General features: G+C 36.1%; 1 protein-coding gene across 1 annotated transcript in view; it reads left to right on the top strand.

Annotated features, from left to right (window-relative positions):
* The window catches only part of LOC140136473 (uncharacterized), a 124,264-nt gene that overhangs the window by 25,445 nt on the left and 77,538 nt on the right, over window positions 1–21,281 (top strand). Inside the window, exons 8-12 of the mRNA XM_072158195.1 lie at window positions 473–542; window positions 986–1,094; window positions 2,172–2,355; window positions 4,266–4,344; window positions 20,561–20,756. Of these exons, the coding sequence (XP_072014296.1) occupies window positions 473–542; window positions 986–1,094; window positions 2,172–2,355; window positions 4,266–4,344; window positions 20,561–20,756 (638 nt within the window). The remainder of the gene's footprint in view (window positions 1–472; window positions 543–985; window positions 1,095–2,171; window positions 2,356–4,265; window positions 4,345–20,560; window positions 20,757–21,281) is intronic.

Here is a 21,281-nt window from a genome sequence, read left to right as displayed (position 1 = left end):
TTGTTCTTAGCTCTTGGGTTGAAAATTGCCAAATCCACGATTTGGCCCAGTTGGATGACTTTTGACAATTTTCTGTCCCATAGAAACCAATGAAGGGCCACTTTGTGAGCCACAGCCTCATTACCACTTACTCCAAACAAAAATATGGTCCAATTGGAAATTACAACTTGGTAACCTATATACGGCATTGTAAAACATGTAATTATGCGTAACTTACAAATTTGTTGTTAAATGGTTTATGGAATGATGTGGGGCCGTAGTGGTCAGCAACAACCTGAAAAGAGTGCTGAGACTTGTAGCTTAGCGCACTATAAATCATTGCGCTTTTTTTCAACATATGAATCAACTGAAATGTTGGAAATAAGGCTTTTCCATGGATATCTATTTAACCATCCATGCCCTAAAAAGAGAATACTCACTCACTGCACCGCCATGTCTCATCTTGCACTGTTTCTTATTTGTTACCCTACAGATGTTGTATTGATGGCAGGTACTCCAGTTGGTGGTACTGTACCTGTGGTGGACCTGCCTGTTGAAGGAAGGTAAGATTATTTGTAAGACTTATACTTAACCCTTAAGAAATACCTGCCGATTGGCCAAAAAGAAGTTGGACCAATCAGCAACATTGTTAGAATAATTTCACCACACAAAAAAATTGGGGTGAAGTATTTGCAAAGCTCCATTCTGATTGGTGATTAAAGTGAAGATGTTGTGTAATTGACCAATCAGAGGCAATGTTAGATCGGCAGGTAGTGCTCAGGGGGTTAACATCATAACATGTTTCTAAATTTCAATTTTGACATCCTTCGCTGATTGCAATATCAAATTGTGTGTGTGAAATTAATCATGCAGGGACTACGCACTCACATACAAGGTCAATTTGTTGGCATGCTTGTGGCACAGCCATAAAAAATGTTTACATCTCTACCAAACTTGAATTGCACCAAAATGTATTTCCTGTATTTTTTTGTGTATTTTTTATTAGCACAAATCCACTGAGATCATATGATCATGAGAATGTTATTGTAGAGCTACCATCAGGAACAACTCTTGAAGACTACACCCGGATTGTTGTGTGGAACAGAAACTTGCAGGTAGGTTTACTTTTCAGGGTTCATCACAGAGACATAGAGGTGGAGAAGGAGAGGGAAGGAGGAATGGGTGTCATATGATCATGAGGATATTATACAAATATTTACTGCATATGAGGGATCTGGTGGAATCTAATAGTTCCGAGGTGAACTGGAGACCATAGGCCTACTATTCAGTGGTGTAACTAGGGTTGGTAGCGCCCGGGGCAAGAAACAAAATTGATGCCCCTACCCCCCCACCCAAGAATATCTTGGACGCGGGGATGTGGGAATGGCATCTTTTTTAAGTGAGGCCGATTTGGCGCCCCCCTTAATTTTGTGGTAGTGCCCGGGGCACGTTGCTCCCCCAGTTACGCCACTGCTACTATTTTCCTGACACCGCAGGTCAAGGGAAATAGTAGGCCCACAGTCTCCAGTTCACCAAGGGGACAATAGATTCCACCCTTTAGAGCAGTAAATATTTGTTTTTTATCCTTTATTAATATATTGTTTGTTCATTGATTGGTAAAAATATTAAAAACACAAGGCCTTTATTGAAGACATAGGCCTAAGCAAACTGGTAGCCTAGGTCTAGTCAAGGTTTAGTACTGAAATTCGCCTTTCTTGACATGTGAGGGTTGACATTTGTTAACCGTTCTTATCATCCGTCTATGATTGATAATATACATCATACTACCTCATTCATTACCTAAAAGTTTTAATTTATTTTACTTCAATAGATTTGTAGAATTGTAAGGAAAAGGAATACACCTAAATGAAAATTGTTAATAATTATTTCAAATATTTAAACACTAAACGCATAACAAACCAAGGCAGCCAGACAAAACTTCTTGCATTATCAGCAAAACGCCCAGATGGGTGTTAATGCCCCAACATATATCAAGTCACAGGTACCCATTTTTGCAAATTAGATGTCAATTGTATACCTTTATGAATACCGATTGGCAACAAATTCCAATATGTGTGAGCTTTCAAACCAGAACAATAGGACAAATAAAGCTTCATCCATTGGTATCTACCATACAAATGGCAGGAATATTTCCATGCTTTATGTAATATGTTTTTCCTTACCACTCACAGAGAAGCCTTGGTTCAGCCAACCTCTTGGGCATTGTTAACGACATTGCGATACCAGCTCCAGTGAACATTGGCACTCTAGGATTCTCTCCAAGAAGAGTTCACGGTGTGTTTGTTGATGAAGTATGGATTATGGATCACCAAACATTCCTGTTGAAAAATGTGGACTATGATGGATATGGACCAGGTAAATGAGTATTATGCAATGGGGTATTCCAGTTGAAATCCATACACCCCCTATTGTAGATATGACCTTAATCTCCCACATAGGGGTGTGAATTTTAAATGGGTTAACTTGTGTGGGTGATTCCATTTCAAAGCTACACCCCCTGTGTGGGAGATTAAGGTCATGTCCTCCATGGATTCAAGTGTTATAATAGGGGCAAGGTTTCATCCAACGTTTTTTCCTGTCCTACAAACCAGTAATTATTGTATTCTGGGGACAGAGAAATATAAATCAGAGCATTTGTAAATGAGTAAATGAAATAAAAAACATAAATGCAATTGTTTTAAACCAAATAAAACAATAACTTGATGTCTCTACTTTCTTGCCCAATATTTCTTTTCTTCAATAATAAACTGACGTTAAATTGTGAATATTTTGTGAAATGTTTCCTCAAAAGTATATGACCATAATCTCCCACACATGGGTGTAGATTTCAAATGGAGTCACTGATACAGGTAACCCCATTTGAAAGTCACACTCCCTGTGCATGTGGGAGGTTATTGAATGTCACTTCTTCCATAGGGGTGTATGGATTTCAATTGGTATAGCACAACCCAATGTAATATTATAAAGATTTCAACACATCACAGATTGTGAAATTCTTAAGGGATGGGGTATGAACGTTTGGACAGTATTTATTGTGGGACATTAGAGCACATCAGACATATAGAATTGCATTGTGAATACGAAGAATGTTCTTCTGATATCAAATAATTTGGATTTTTTGAAATTTGCAATGTAATACACATTTTATGGCAAATCATTAAAAATTGATATTTTTAATATTTAACAGTACTTGAAGTAAACTTTATAAATCTGATGATTTATACTTAAAGTGTATGTAGGTGGGATGAAAAGCCGACGATCAATTGAAAATTTTGACCTTTCGTATTGAAGATATGGATTTTTTTCCCAAAACACCAAAAAAAATAGGTCTTTTGGGAAAAAAACATATCTTCAATATAAAAGGTCAAAATTTTCAATTGATCATCGGCTTTTCCTCCCAGCTACATACACTTTAAGAATATATCATTAGATTTATAAAATTTATTCGAGGACTGTTATATATCAAAAATTTGAAAAATATCAAATTTTAATAATCTCTCACAAAATTTATATTATATCGTGAATTTCAAAAATGAAAATTATTTGATATCAGAAAGACATGCTTCAGTATTCAGAATGCAATTCGACACGCCTGAAGTGCTCTCATGTCCCACAAAAATACTGTAATAAACGCCATAAACGCTCATTCTAGATCCCTTAACACTATGCAAGTTTATATTTTCTATATCTTTTAATGTTACTGAAGAAGTAGGACTACCTTAGCTGAAACTAAAGAAAAGACAAAACTGAGAGCAATTATCACTAATTTATTTGTAAATAAAGGTATAAAACAAAAATAGATAAAAAAGGTACAAAGTTTGAGTGGGGTTAAGGTGACACCCTGTTTTATAATATACATATAGCATATTCTGTTCTGATATTACAATTTGTTTAGGCCCCCAAAAAGTATTTATATGGCCTCACATGGTTTGAAATAAAAGGGCTGTTTTTTTTGTTTTTTTTAATGACTGGATAAATATACAGGCGTTGCCTAAATAATGTTTAACTTGTAATAAACACAGCCCAATTAAAAAGTCGCCACTAGTTCCATCCCCATTTAACCAGAGTCTGAAGAGTTTATGGCAAAATAATTTATATAATAATTTTCTATACACTTTCCTTCGAAGGTTGATACCAAATTTGATATCAAAAGTTTAATCATCGTGAGCATAGGAGCCGTTGTTTGGATTTTCCCATTTTTCAAAATTAGGGATGGTCGAGTGAGGCCAAACAAACACTTATTTTTTTACCTTATTTTGCTACAGATGCATTTTTCTGGCCTCTGACACCTGATGGCAAGGGATGGATAGCTGATTGGCAGTTAGAAGGTGGTCAATATATGAGGTGAATATCATTCAAAATTATAATCAATGTTTTGTGTTAAATTTATGGTCCTCAATTCAGTGTGAATTATTTCCTTGTGTAAATGGTATTGATGGTACCCATGGTCTTTGGTAAGATTATTCCAATTATTTCAAAGAGGTTTGACCCAATAAGTCAAAGAGGTTTGACCCAATAAGCCTTTGCGAGTACACCTGTGATGTCGTCATTTGACGTCACACCGACTTGCAATGCACAGTGACAATGTTCAATAAACGACGTGCGCATCGGTGTGACGTCAAATGACGAGTTCTCAGGTGTACTCGCAAAGGCTTATGGGATTTACCAAAAAGGTCAATTGCCCAGTGTGTGATGCTATGGTACATCCAACATATTAGTTTGTGGCTTATGGAGGGCAAATAGACAGAAATAGTGTACTGCTGTATTTATCAAATAAAGCCCACTAGAACAATAATTGGCATCATTAAGCTTTAGCGCTACAAAGGTTTGCACTATGATCCAAATTGCCCAATCAAAATTAATGATAAGCAACAAAAAAAAGCCTTCATGCATTTAAAAAAAAAAATTTTATCCCAGAAGTGCATATGTTGCTGAAAATTTACAATAAGTTTAGGTGTACATCATAATTCTGTTCTGATATAGCATATTATCAAAATGTCTTCCCACCATCAGAATTCTCATTTATTGACATGTTACAAAATATACCAATGTGTTCTGACATAATGTCAGAACACAGTGTATCGTGTTCCTGATGCAAAAGCAGATTACCTTGATCAAATTGATTCCATGTTCCAAAATTGTGCTTCTGTTTATGATGATATTTTTATTGTTGGTGATTTTAACCTTGATATTTCAAAACCTTCTCTTTCAAGAAAAATTTCTGGTCTGGCAAATCACTCTCAGCTTAGCCAGCTTATTAATGATTTCACTCGCATTACTCCAAAGACGAAAACTATTATTGATCTTGCATTTGTCTCTAGGCCAGAGACTATAACTACCTCTGGTGTCCACAGTCTTGGTCTTAGTGACCACTCACTTATTTATCTTGTTCGTAAGCACAAACAAATTAAGTCGCTGCCTAAAATGACAAAATCAAGATCATACTAGAGCGGTTCTCGGGCTTCGCGGTTCTCTGCTTTGGTGGTTTGTTTTGGTACTGAATGGTACATGTGTTTGGGTGATCATTGATGGTGTTTGTGATTGATTGGTTTAGGTTGGGTGATGTATGTTTTGTTTCTGTTCAGAACCTTGTGGGGATTTGGCGAGTCGATGGGTGGGGGTAATTAGTTAAACTAGCGGTCACCCGTCTTTCGCGGTCAGGGTCTTTCGCGGTTGGTAAATTTTGTACATTTTGTGTACATGTAAATGTTTTATTTAATGTGATTAAGGGCTGGGGTATGAGCGTTTGGACAGTATTTATTGTTGGACGTTAGAGAACATAAGACATATCGAATTGCATTCTGAATATGAAGAATTTTGATTTTTTGAAATTCGCAATTTAATACACATTTTATGGCAAATCATTAAAATTGATATTTTTGATATTTAACAGCACTTGAAGTAAACTTTATAAATCTGATGATTTATACTTAAAGTGTATGTAGGTGGGATGAAAACCGACGATCAATTGAAAATTTTGACCTTTCATATTGAAGATATGGATTTTTTTGGTGTTTTGGAAAAAAAAAATCCATATCTTCAATATGAAAGGTCAAAATTTTCAATTGACCGTCGGCTTTTCCTCCTGCTACATACACTTTAAGAATATGTCATTAGATTTATATAATTTACTTCGAGGACTGTTATATATCAAAAATTTGAAAAATATCAAATTTGTATAATTCGTCATAAAATTTGTATTTTATTGTGATTTTCAAAAATGAAAATTATTTGATATCAGAAAGACATGCTTCAGTATTCAGAATGCAATTCGATAGGTCTGAGGTGCTCTCATGTCCCACAAAAATACTGTCTAAACGCTTATAATAAACGCTCATTTTAGATCCCTTAATGGTATGAGAGGAGATTATCATTTAGAACTTAGAAGTATAATATATTTAGTATCTTTTCCATATAAATCAATGGCTTGAAATTGCAATTAGATCATGTCTTGCCCCTGTGGGATGCTGGTCGCTCTGATATTTAAGATTTTTATGGATTTGTTTCAAAAGTACTTTTTAGCCCATTTTGGACAAATTTGTTGTACCTTTGAGCTCATTTTTTATCATTTTCATCCAAGTTTGTCCCCCACCTTGAAATGTACCTTGCTGCCCCCGCCTCCTGCAAAAGTCCTGGCTACATCACTGAGCAGATGAACACAATTTTATGCACATCCCTCTTGGCCCCCTGTGGCCTGCTGGCTGATCTGATATTTTAGATTTCTATGCTTTTGTTGTACTTTTTATTTGTTAGCCAATTTTGGATAAATTTGTTGTACTCTTTAGCCCATTTGTGACAATCACACCCCCCATGAAATTTGCCTCGCCCCCCCCTCTCTGAAAAAGCCCTGGCTACACCACTGTGCAGCTGAAACAATTTTATTCACATTTCCTTACACTCTATTTCATATAAAGTTATGATCATACCTGATCATACATTATGCTGATAACATTAAACATAGCACTACCACAAAGCAGAGTAGGCCTATTCATGGTGTGGTTTGGCAACCCTGATTAATTTGTCCTTCACTCCATAAAAACACAGAAAACATGCTAATGTTGATCAATTAGTTGAATAAACAATAGATGTTAATTGGGTTTCTACTGTGTCATGTAATAGTTGCTTCTACTGTGTTATGTAATAGTTGAGACTACAGGCATAATATCCTCACACCGATGACAGGATAGAAGGCCTAATTCAGGCTATATCAACATTAGTGTATTGTGTTGGCATGCAGGTGCGCTGCCACTGCCTTTGCCCTGCCTTTGAAACTAATTAACATAATTTGACACCCTTAACGTAAACAAAAACAAAATTGGACTTTTTATTGGGGTGCGGACAACTTTACTCTACGCAACGCAAAAATCCGTTTTCCGAAATAATGTAAAACGTAGAAGTTTTTAGCCTTACCAATTCGCCAAACTCAGTAATTTATTATAGATGTTTGTAAGAAGGGAAAGTGAGAGGTTAAACAAGCACCAGAGAAATTACACTTCAATTCAAATAAAAAATATCATACAAATTTTAATCAAATTAAATCCTACATTTTGCAAGGAATTACCTAGGGCTTAAAATCGATCAGTCCCGTTGTTGCTGTGCGCCTCCGATTGGTTCAAATAGCGAGTACGCGTATCGCGTCGACGCACACGCGCTGTCCCGTGTGATATCGTGTCATATGTATATAGTATAGTATATTTTATTCACACACAAATCGTGGCCCTGAGGCCAAATTACAAGTGGTTTACAATATTAAAAACAATTAAACATTAAAAGATACAGTATATAAATATTAACAAGGAAAAATACAGCAACTGCTGTTGATAGAAAATAAAATATTGCACTTATTCAAGACATCATTCAACAACATTATAAATAACACCATTAAAAGGCTAAAATTGGCTCAATATTACATATTTTAAAAAGTCAGAATATGCAAAACAGTTCAGGGCACTTAGTTATTCAATAAATTGATAAAGTATGGAATAGCGCTGTTTTTGAAACGATCGGTCCTTGCATAAAGTTGAGAGATATGATTTGCATTGCGAAGGACCCTGCCATGACTCTCCAGTCTGGTAGGAGGGATGAGATCTTTTGTTCGGATAGAAGTAGAAAGCCCTTGGCCAACTTACGACAATGGTCCTCCCTCCTATCAGCTAGAGAGTCTAGCTGGCACAGATTAAGAGCGTTGTCATAACCATCATACAATTTGCCCAGAACTATTTTGCAAGCTCTTTTTTGCAGCTGCTCCAAAGTATAATCTTGAGTTGTGGTGAGTGAGGAATGCCAAACTACATCGGCGTATTCAAGTAATGGTCTAACATATCCTTTATAAACTGAACATAATTCCTGGGTATTAAAACCAAACCTTTTTAAAATCCTAAGCATATACAACCGACGATTGGTTTTGGACACAATTTCAGCAATGTTTCTATCCCATTTGAGGTTGTCCTGCATCCAAATACCCAAAATTTTTGCCTCAGAAACAAAGTTGAGAGGAATGTCATTGATTTTGATAACATTATTGGGTGGATTCCTCTTAAAGCAGACCTGTAGGGCTTGACATTTCAAAGGATTAAGTTTCAGATTATTATTGGCAGACCATTCACTGAATTCATCCAAAACATCTTGAATTTGGCTGGATTTGGGGTGGGTGCAGTTCTCAACAATTGTCAGATCGTCGACATACTTCCAACATTTTGTTTTAGGCACACTACTTGAAACAGCATCATTGATTATAATCTGAAAGCCTATTGGGCCTAGTTTTGTACCTTGTGGGAGACCTCCATTTACAGTTTTGTAGTCGGAAAGAACATGTTTATAACGAACACACTGTTGTCTATTGCTGACAAAGTCAGACAACCATGGCACAATAGACTCACGGACTCCCATATGGATAAATTTCTCCATAAGCAGAGTATGGTCGATCAAGTCAAATGCTTTTGAGAAATCCGTGAGTACCACTGTGCCAACGTTGCCAGCCTTGTCAGCGCCTTGATGAAGAAAGTGAAGCATGCTAATTAAATAATGTGAGGTTGACACACCTTTGACATTACCAAATTGTTGCTGGTCAATTTTATGACTTACATCTTCTAAAACCCACTTGGATATAAAACCCTCCCCGATTTTTGCAAAGCAGTCAGTAAGTGAGACAGGACGTAGCTTCTCAATGCTTGGTGGGTTTGTTTTTGGTATTGGGACTACGATGGCCTTCTTCCATTGAGAAGGGACTACTCCCTCAATGAGGGAGGTGTTCAAAACCTCTGTTAAGGGAACACTCAGCTCATAGGCAAATTCTTTAACTAACCTTGGAGGGATGCCATCAGGCCCACATGCTTTACCTCGATTTACCTTGCTGAGCTCAGCATACACGTCCCAAGGATATAATTGAGGTGGTGATTTGTAAGCTGGTAAATAAGATGGAAGCTTTGTGTTATCCAGAGGATTGATGTTGGAAGACACATTCACAAATAGCTCATTGATGCTGTTAGCAATACTGACATGATCAGAATTCTGAATACCAGGGACATGTATGTTGTGCTCAGCCTTTGTGTCATTAGTCATGACTTTAATTTGTTGGTGCCATTTACGTGGGTCCTTATGTTGTAAATTCGGACAGAGTTGGCATGATAATTAATTTTAGCTTTAGCAATTTCACGTTGAACTTTATTGCGAAGTTGACGCCACTGAGTTTTGTCTTCAGCCAGAAAGGCTGCCTGGCGTTCGAATCAATTTTTTAATTAGGGGGTAATCCACTTTTATCATTGTCATGGTTCTTTACTTTGACATGTGGGAAGAATGACTCCATTGCACTGTTAAGATGTTCATAAAAAGCATCCACCTTTTCCTGAGTATTGTTGGCTTCAAACACATTAGACCAGTTTTGATCTTGAATCCAAGTGCCGAACTCCCTGATTTGGGAATCTTTAAAGGTGCGGACAACTCTAACAGCATTTTTATGCTTGCAGTGGTGGAAGGATTGGGTTTCCAAACAATGCATATGTGGTCACTCTTACCCACAGGTGACATAGGTAATGGATCTGAATAAAATTTACTAAAGTCAGTCATAATCAAGTCCAGTATAGCTTGTTGACGAGTAGGAAAATTTACAATTTGTTTTAGATTGTAAGATCTTGTTATCAGATTAATGTTCATTCTATTGAAATCACCTAAAATGGCGAAACTAATGTCCGGATATTTAACATGTAACAAGTCCATTGATTCAAGTAGGTGTTGCCGAAGAAGGTGTTGGTTGGGGGAGTCGGTGGTGATGTACACGGCACAAAGTGCTATAACAGAAACATCCCTCGGTAACATTTGAGGTTCAAGCAATACCCAAACACACTCAAGTTCATCAGGGACTGTTATGTCTGTAATATGCATGGCAGATATGTGAGATCTAACATAAACCATAACGCCGCCGCCTTTACTTGTATCACGACACTGGGAGAACAGATTGTAACCACTAATTGATGACATGGAGCAAGGTAATTCTGGGTGAAACCAGGACTCTGTGATTACACCAACATCAATATTCTCAAGTTTAAGCATAGTTTCCATCTCATCCATCTTCTTAACCAAGGATCGTGCATTGGTCAGCAGTACAGCAGGAAAGTCATATTTGCGGGGGATTGACTGTTCAGCAACACATGCAATAGGTGTTAAAATTCTTGGTCTACAAACGGTAGACCTTAGAGTCAAATCAGAATGAACCCCGGAATCAACACTGGCATTGGGGTCTAAGGCAATGTCAGAAACGTAATCTTCATACTGGTATGCAGCTATAGGTCTGTGATGTGAAACATGAACAGGAATCTTCACGATGAATATGGGAACCTGCTCTGCGACCTCTACTGCGTTTCTGTATGCCAAGTTCTTGAAGTGTACATTTCACACTAGATGTTACTGCTACAGAGTTATCTTTAAGTCGCCAAAGTTCATTAAGTAGTATAGCTAATGAGGGGCTGTTTATTGTCATTATGAGGGCTATAGTGTTGGGTTGTTGTGCTAACAGATGATGCTGAAGTCCAACAGTTTGTGGTACTCGAGTTCAAAATTCTGCAGTCTGGTATGCAAGGTAAACAATCACCAGGGTTCCAAATTCTGCAGTTAATATGGTGGATTTCTTGTCCATGATAAGCTTCAGAAATTACAGTTGTTGGTTCAGAGACAGCATTTTCTGACTGGATAGCAACATTATTATGATACTCACTGACTCCATGGTATGTAGATATAAAGTTGATGATGACCAAAAGACAAAATATTTGGACAAAAACAGAGACAGGATACAACATATTGGCAGCAGCTGCAACAGCGCCCTTCAATATCACACGTTTAAAGCTGGGTAAGAACCAATAAGATTGCAGGAACGTTCTCAAGTGTTTAAGAATGTCCAATATCATTTACCTACTCTCTGTCATTCACTGTTCTTGTCTATATATAAAAGCTTTTTCTGTTTGTGCAATTATAGAAAACTGCTACATACAATTTGGAAATTTATGCAATACAAAACACTAAACAGATAAAATAATATTTTGAAATGACCATAAAAAAAAAAGAAAAAAGTAAGGAGTCCAAACTCCAAATGGACCCTCTTATCTTAAATCCAAAAAATAGGGGTCCATAACCAAACTTTTGGGATCCAAAAATAGTCAAATATAATATTAACTTGTAAACAATTAATGACTTGAACGTGAAATCAATAAGTGTAAATCAAACCAATTTTTTAAGTTTACCTGACTTGGGGATCAAATCTCGACAGAGCTTTCTTGCCAATACAACATTTTACTAATTTGACCTCAGATGACCCCTGGTGACCCCCAAATGACCTTACCAAAATATGGCTCTAAATGGTGACTGTATCCACCAAGTTTCATGCCCATATGACAGTTTTTACTAATATGACCTCTGGTGACCCCAAAATGACCTTCAAAAAATTTGGCTCTAAATGTTGACTGTACTAATCATGTTTCATGCCCATATGACAGTTTTAACTAATTTGACCTCAGATGATCTCTGGTGACCCCAAATGACCTTCAAAAAATTTGGCTCTAAATGTAGACTGAATTAACCAAGTTTCATGCCCATATGACAGTTTTAACGAATTTGACCTCAGATGACCTCTGGTGACCCCAAATGATCTTCAAAAAATTTGGCTCAAATGTAAACTGTACTTACCAAGTTTCATGTCCATATGACAGTTTTAACTAATTTGACCTCGGATGACATATGGTGACCCGAAATGACCTTAAAAATTTGGCTCTAAATGTTCACTGTATTAACCAAGTTTCATGCCCATATAACAGTTTTAACTAATTTGACCTCAAATGACCTCTGGTGACTCGAAATGACCTTAAAAGAATTGGCTCTAAATGTTGACTGTACTAACCAAGTTTCATGTCCATATGACAGTTTTAACTAATTTGACCTCAGATGACCTCTGGTGACCTCAAAATTACCTTCAACAAATTTGGCTCTAAATGTTGACTGTATTAACCAAGTTTCATGCCCATATGACAGTTTAACCTAATTGCCCTCAGATGACCTCTGTTGACCCCGAAATGACCTTCAAAAAATGTGGCTCTAAATGTTGACTGTATTAACCAAGTTTCATGCCCATATGACAGTTTAACCTAATTTGACCTCAGATGACCTCTGTTGACCCGAAATGACCTTCAAAAAATTTGGCTCTAAATGTTGACTGTATTAACCAAGTTTCATGCCCATATGACAGTTTTAACTAATTTGACCTCAGATGACCTCTGGTGACCCCAAATTACCTTCAAAAAATTTGGCTCTAAATGTTGACTGTACTAACCAATTGTAATGCCCATATGTCAGTTTTTAATAATTTGACCTCAGATGACCTCTGGTGACCCCAAAATGACCTTCCAAAATGTTGGCTCTAAATATTGACTGTACCCACCAAGTATCATGCCAATGTGATGTGACAGTTTTTACTAATTTGACCTTTGGTGACCCCGAAATTACTCTCCACAAATTTGGCTCTAAATATTGAATCTACCCTATCAAGTTTCATGCCAATACAAACTTGTTCTGTCTCGGGTCATGATGAACCCACCCACCAAAAAGTTTGGGTCAAATAATAATTGCCCTTGTAAAACAAACTGGGACATCCCCATACCCCCATTTAACATGTGCTTAATATCTGTATCATCCAAGTATCCTCATCTTCAATGCAACGTTCACTATTTATCGCTATGGAATTATATTTACATGTTGAAAAAGGTAGGCCTAGGGTTGAGTTTCTTGACGGGATAATATGCAGGCCTGGGCGAGCGGCATGAGATAATAAATGTTGGTTAATCCTGAAATCTGCCAGGTTAGTTATTTTAATTTTTATTATATCGGTGCTGACAAAATGCACAACTTCCTCAACGTTTATAAATTGAAATGAACAGTCTTTTATTCATACTTGATAGGGGTTTGTCGTTGAGTGTCTAGGACAAGATTACACAATTTTTCGGCCTACATCATTTTTAGCATTTTAACTTTTTATTACTTGCTCTTTTAATACGAGCTTTATGGGAATTAGTTCGACAACAACACCGATTTAATGAGCGTTAGGCCTTTGTCTTATAGTGTTAGGCCTACTATTACCGTTTATCAATTTTTTTGCGGACACAGACAAAATACCCAGCAAACACAAAACGTTTTCGACATCATTCGCAAAAGGTTATAAAAGGTTGTCAGAAAACGTTTAAATGTCGGGTTATATAAAGGGTATATTAAGAGTATAAAACATTTTCATAACCTTAAAAACATTTTTGATAATCTACTGCTCAGCAAACAAAAATGTTTTACAGAAAACGTTTAAATGTCGGGTTATATAAAGGGTATAAAAACGTTTTAATAACATTCCAAAAACATTCTTGAAAACTTGATACAAAACATTCTAAACAGAATGTTATTTTGGGGTTGATAAAATATTTGCGAAAAAATGTTTGCCCAAAATATTTTCAATAACGTTTTAAAAGCGTTTTCATGACCTTTATATAACCCGACATTTAAATGTTATTAAAAGGTTTTGAAAAAAACATTTTAAGAACATTTTTGTGTTTGCTGGGTTCAAACATTTTAACATAGGCCTAATGTTATTTAAGTATTGACACAATATTTGGCAAAAATGTTTGTAAAAATAGTTTACAATAACATTTTTTGAAAACATTGAAAAATATTGTTGTATTGTTTTCATACAAAACGTTTTAAAACGTTATCATGACCTTTATATAACCCGACATTTTAATGTTATTAAAACGCTTTTAGCTAAACCAAAAGCCAAAATATAACTTATTTAAAACGTTTTTAAAACGTTTTTGTGTTTGCTGGGTAGTTCAATAGTTTTTCAATAGTTGTAGGCCTACTTAATATTACGAGTCCTGCTGCACGCTGTTTTCATAAATAAAATAGTTGTGCATAGGCCTAGGCCTATATCGCGATAAATATTATCTATCAATTCAACTGTATTTCTTTAATCATTGAATGGCAGAAAGTCGGGGAAAATAAAATAATGTGATTTCCAACAACTTCATATCAGAATTTCGACACGGACGACTCTTGAAAAATTTTATTTTTTCCAAAAGTGGCATAAATTATTTCATGTCAGAATTTCGACACGGACGACTCTTGAAAATTTTTATTTTTTCCAAAAGTGGCACCTAAAAAAGAGGGCGGGCGGGTTACGTAAACCGAATTTTATTTTTAGTAGGCCTAACAAGATGAGTCATACATCATAGTTTATTGGTATCACATTGATACAACCTGATTGGTCCCCATATTTTACTGCTAGAAAGCCGATTGGTCAAAAAGCCACTTGAACATTTGCCCACACATTGATCAGCCACTTTGACCTTTTATCAGACTTGATCACGCGCCACGATTAGTGACAAGTAGGTCTATTACTAGTAGGGATTTTACGATTTCAATATTACATTCGCATGGACGGTCATTTTTTTTATGGGTCGCTAGGATTCTAGCGAGTAGATTTCTTGCAATATTTGGCTATTTACCATCCAATTTATATCCTACAATGTACCTGTATATCATTAGCATATCAAGCGCAGCCCAACAAAAATAGTTTTTTGAGGTTTCTGATCGTCACGCTGAAACACTTTTAAGGACACAATTTCCTCCGTTTTCCCAGCCATTTTGTTTACTCGTTGTTAAGGGTACATGCCACCAAATAGCTCTCCATAGACTTTACGTGCAAAATAGGGGTCACGTTTTAGGCTATAAGTCGAGTTACGTCTTACTTTGAAATATATATTTGATATCATCTTAATCAGAACAAAATTCTGCATAACATATCTGAAAATGACACCATATTTTAGGTCTACTTTTTGAGAAAAATAGCGCTATATAAAAAGGCCCGATTTTCCCGTGTTTACGTCCGACTGCTAACCGCGCTTTTGACCTCGTGTGTTCATGCGCTCATCATCGTAAACATCACTCAAATTTTCGCGTTTTTTGTTCAAATTAGTAGAGATCACATTCACAAGTTCTAGCAAAACACGATTTGCAACACTAAAATTGTTAATATTGTACCGATTTTGCACAATTTTTATGCAAAGTTGGGACTATAGTCGTGATAAACTTTTACCGAAACCGCTTCACATGCGGATTTAGTGGTATGAACCCTTGAAGAGGCTAAAACATCGTTTTTAGGCCTTGAAAATGATATTGTTATCATTTTCACTACATTTTGAATTACTTGTAAGAAATTTTGGGGTATTTTCTTTCATACTTTAGACAGGATGTCGATTTCAAGCACAAGCATGATAGCCGACAATTGCCATTTTTCGTCATTTTGATGCACATGAATGCACAATGGTTGCTGATTTGCTATTTTCATGAAGATATTAATTGATGTTAAGAGTAAACGTTAGTTGAACATCTTTTACAAGTGCATAACTTCAAAATTAAAACATTCTCAGTACCTGCAGAATATTTAAAAAGACAAGAAATGTCAATCAAGTAGGCCTACCCCCCCCCCTCCAGCGTCAATTTTAACCCGTTTTGTCCAAAAAGCAAATGTAATGAATGGCTATTTGAAATTAAATATTAATATAAATTAAACTTTGAATGTTATAACTATTTAAAATACTGGACAGAGGTATAAATAAAGCAAACTAGAAACTTAAATATCTTAAATCTAATATTTTATGTAATTTTATTAAAATTGAAGGCCAAAACTTGAGTTTAAATGACAAAAAAATGGTTAAAAAATAACAATGAAATTGAAAAACTTCTTTGTAATTTAAACACCAATAAACAATATTTTCAATATTTTGAAACTCTTCTTAATTCATATCAAAAGGTTTCAAACTTCTACCAAAATCGGAACTTTTATTAAATTGGAAATAAAAGCAGGCCTATTCGCGGCAAAGCACATACAGCGAAAAAACCGGCAGGCGTCCATGAACGCGCTTGTTGATGACCCTCCTCTTTTCTTCGCGTGTATTTTAAATAGATAAAGACGCGCGGAAAACGCATGGAATTGCTCCTTAAAGGGTAGATGCCACCAAATAGCTCTCCATAGACTTTACGTGCAAAATAGGGGTCACGTTTTAGGCTATAAGTCGAGTTACGTCTTACTTTGAAATATATATTTGATATCATCTTAATCAGAACAAAATTCTGCATAACATATCTGAAAATGACACCATATTTTAGGTCTACTTTTTGAGAAAAATAGCGCTATATAAAAAGGCCCGATTTTCCCGTGTTTACGTCCGACTGCTAACCGCGTTTTGACCTCGTGTGTTCATGCGCTCATCATCGTAAACATCACTCAAATTTTCGCGTTTTTTGTTCAAATTAGTAGAGACCACATTCACAAGTTCTAGCAAAACACGATTTGCAACACTACTAAAATTGTTAATATTGTACCGATTTTGCACAATTTTTATGCAAAGTTGGGACTATAGTCGTGATAAACTTTTACCGGAAACCGCTTCACATGCGGATTTAGTGGTATGAACCCTTAACGACGTAACTGATTAGTCTCGACCCCAGAGTGCAACGTGGCTGTATCGCGAACATGACTTGAAGACAGAAACCGGCTGTAAAAGAGGTGGGTCATCTCGCGAGATCTTGTGACTTGCATTGTTTCATCTCGTAAGGTCGATGGCTCAAAAATTATCTTTGAAGTATCACAAATTCCAAGTGTAAGGTACTTGGATACATTAAACAGGATAATTATGATTTAGAAATCAGATATGTGAGTACCAATTTTATATAAATTGACTCAAATGCAAAAAAAAATGTTGCTACGTTTGTATAGATCCCAATGACACACACAGTGGCATAAGCCAGTCTCTGTGTACAAACGGCGCATACACGAGACTGGCAAGTCTATACCACATCGTTACGACTCTAAAAGCGACCGAGTCAATGGGGGATATACTATCATGACTATTGGGCAACTTCCACTTGATTGGCCCTCAGCCAGTCTGAGATAGAAGTATAAATTCCTACCCAATGGCAACGGTAGGCAAAACCGGCTATGCACGACTATGTGCACGACTATATGGACCAACCTCTGGTTGGATCGCACGGAATACAGAGTTGCCAATGCAGATTAATAAGGTATAATATTGGGTGACTTTGTGAACGTCCAACTAAATTAGTACAATTCTGAATACTTCGTTATTCTTTTGTAGATGTCGACTACCATTCAAATTTAATAGGTTTCATCATTAGCACACACTTGACATATCCTGAAAGTGTCACTGAAAAAAAATACTTTGTTTGTCTGCTTTTTTGTATACAAGAAACACATGAGACATCTGTTTGTGTGGACTTTGTGCAAGGAGCCCAAATCCCCACAATAAAAAGTTCAATGAAAATGACTTTGAAAAATCTCTGAGTGATATAAATTGGAATGTAGTGTATAATTATAATGATGTTGATAAAGCTTGGGAAGTGTGGAAAGATTTGTTTAATAGTGTTTGTGATACCCATGCCCCTGTCAAAGAAAAGCGTGTTAAGGGCTCACAACCAGAATGGGTCAACAGTGAATTCCTCACATTATGTAAGGATCGTGATTATTTCTATGCCAAAGCACACAAAACAAATGACCCTCATGATTGGCAAGAAGCAAAATCATATCGTAACAAAGCTAACAACATGCGTTACTATCTTAAGAAACGATTTTATTCTGAATCTATTGCTAATAATGTTCATAACTCAAAGAAATTATGGTCTACTCTTAAGAAACTTCTTCCTAACAAATCTTGTGCAACAACCTCAAGTGTTAAAACTGAGAATGGCTTTACATCATCACCTAAAGAAACCGCAAATGTAATATTAATGATCTAAATAATAATTGTTCACCAAATGTATCTAAACCAAAGAGTAATTTTAACTTCAGTTACATTACTCCTGATTTTGTCTATGATCATATTTGTAAATTGCCTAATAATAAGTCACCTGGTCTGGACAATTTCAGCGTGCTCAGCTGCTCAAATTAGCAGCTCCGTACATATGTATCTCTCTGTCATATATTTGTAATTTGTCTCTTTGTACATCCATATTCCCAGCAGATTGGAAAAAGGCTAAAGTTACCCCTATTTTCAAAGCTGGTGATAAATCTGATGTAGGAAACTACAGACCAATTTCTGTTCTTCCAATTGTTTCTAAAATTGTTGAAAGAGCTGTTCACAATCAACTTTATTCTTATTTAACCAATAATGGTCTTCTCTCAGTTAATCAGTCTGGCTTCCGTGCCAATCACTCTACCACTACTACTTTACTTGATGTTGAAGATTATATTTTGAACAACATGAATGAAGGTCGTGCAACAGGGCAATTTTCCTTGATTTAAGTAAAGCCTTTGACTGCATGAATCATGCCATCCTGCTTGATAAACTTTGTGATTATGGTATTACTGGATGTTCGTTAGAGTGGTTTAAATCATATCTTAGTGGAAGCTCACAGGTTGTAAATATTAATTCTTGTATTTCTGATTTTAGTAATATAAATATTGGTATTCCTCAAGGCTCAATACTTGGGCCACTTCTTTTCATCATTTTTGTAAACAGTCTTCCTAATAATGTTACCTGTAAATGTACTATGTACGCAGATGACACAACACTTCTTTGTACTTCTGATAATCCAACTATTCTTGAATCTGAGCTTCAATCAAACTTACTTAAAATAGCTAGCTGGTTTCAAACTAACAATCTTACTTTAAATGTAAAGAAAACTAAATTCATGGTGTTTGGTAAACGTAATATTCTTGATAAATTTAATGATATCACTTTGTATTACAACAATGATTATATTGAGCGTGTTAATCAATTCAAATACCTTGGTGTTGTTTTTGATTCTTTTATGTCTTGGTCAGAACATGTAAGTAAATTGTCAGCAGATATCTCCAAAAGATGTGGTGTTATAAAACGTGTTAAATATTATATTCCTAATAATATCTTAATTATGCTTGCAAATGCTATTGTTATGCCCAACTTTGACTACTGTAGTCCAGTCTGGTCTAATTGTTCAAATGAGCTCTCAAGTGCACTTCAAGTTCTTCACAACAGATTAGCACATATAATCCTGTCTGCGGACCCAAGATGTCCAATTAATGAGATGATGAATTCTTTGAAATGGGTTAAACTGAATGACAGATGGAATAATCACATGTTAACTCTAATCTTTAAATGTCTTAAAGGTACTGCTCCATCTTATCTTTCATCTCAGTTTACCTTCATGCACTCTGTTCATTCAAAAGGTACCAGAAGTCAAACTTTTAATTTATTACATGAACCATCTTGGAATAATAATGCTGGTAAGCGTACTTTCCAAATGAGAACAGTTAAACTTTGGAATAATCTTCCTGTTAGTATTTGTAATAACTTTGATAACATGAGTATTTTCCAACTTAAGAATGCTGCATTTGTAAAACCTGCCTTGAAATAATATTTTTGTAAAATGTTGTTATCACTGTACATGGTGATGTCATGTAAATTAGTTTTAATTTATATTATCATTGTACAAATCTGCATCTCACATTTTGCTGTATTGTATTAATTATGTTATGTTTTACTATGTTGTTTTAACTATGTTATGTACTTGCAGGGCCTCCTTGGAAATCAGTGCTTTGTCATTGAAGGGGCTACCCTGCCTAAAGAAAGTTTAAATAAATAAATAAATAAATGTTCTGATGAGACTGTCTATGTCTATATACCAGTGTGTGTGTGGGGGGGGGGAGGAACAGCTCCAATTTGCTATGGTCTGTCTCATCTCAAGTTGAGAATAATGGATTATTATGGATTTTATAGTGGCAAATTCAAATCGTGTATGCTAACCTAATCCCATGGGGTGTATACACACACGTAAAAGGGTGATTTTTCTATACGCTGGCGACCCAACCGCAAGCATTAACGCACTAATTTGAGTCTGCCACTACAAAATCCAACATGGCGTTACTCTCAACTTGAGACGTAAAACACATTATACACTAGAGTTTGGTATTTATCAGACAATTCAACAAATTCAAACCTTATTTGTGTCATAACAATTCTGTCTTGCTTATTTAATACAGTCAGCAGCAAATCCCCTATGATTTTCGAGGCTGGAATAATGTGAATGTGTATGTATATCTACCAGAGTGGTTGACTGTCTATGACATACCAGTCCTGAGCATCTGGTGTCGGCTTGCGAGGCAAAACTTTGGTCAAGTGTCGATTCCTATTAGACAGAATATTGCTAATATTCCACCCAGTGTTGGCCTTACAAAGGTTAGTATTCAATACCATACCGCGGAAACATGACATGTTGCCCGTGGCGATCGACGCTAAGTCAGGTACCGCATGAGCAAACTCAAATATTGCGCGAGCGTACACAAAAGAAACTTTGGGCGTAAGATAAGCGATATTCGACAGGTCTGAACGCTGTATTTATGACCAAGTCCTAACAGCGCCATCTACGCTAGCTCCATCTGGAAGCAGCCGACGATGTGCAGGAATTGGTCAGTCAATTTGAGAAAGTGCTAAGTCTTAGCACGAAACTGTCATTGAGGTACGTAGCATCAACCCAAATTTTTGGATTTGTACAAAGAAACCTTCAAATATCCAACAGTATGTGATGCAGATGACAATTTTATATGTTGTGTTTGCTTGCTAGTACACTTGAAAGAGGTAGCGATCATTAAAAATTCACCAGCAGCAATCCACTGTTGTTAATATGTGTAGGACAGTCCGATAGGCTTTAGACCAGATATTTTAAGTGCACTGGTTCGATCGTTGTCACATACTTTTAAGTAT

The sequence above is a fragment of the Amphiura filiformis genome, chromosome 16 (genome assembly GCF_039555335.1).
Source record: "Amphiura filiformis chromosome 16, Afil_fr2py, whole genome shotgun sequence".
Lineage (NCBI taxonomy): Eukaryota > Metazoa > Echinodermata > Ophiuroidea > Amphilepidida > Amphiuridae > Amphiura > Amphiura filiformis.
The sequence above is the reverse complement of the archived record's forward strand: the minus strand, read 5'-3'. Positions and strand labels throughout refer to the sequence as shown.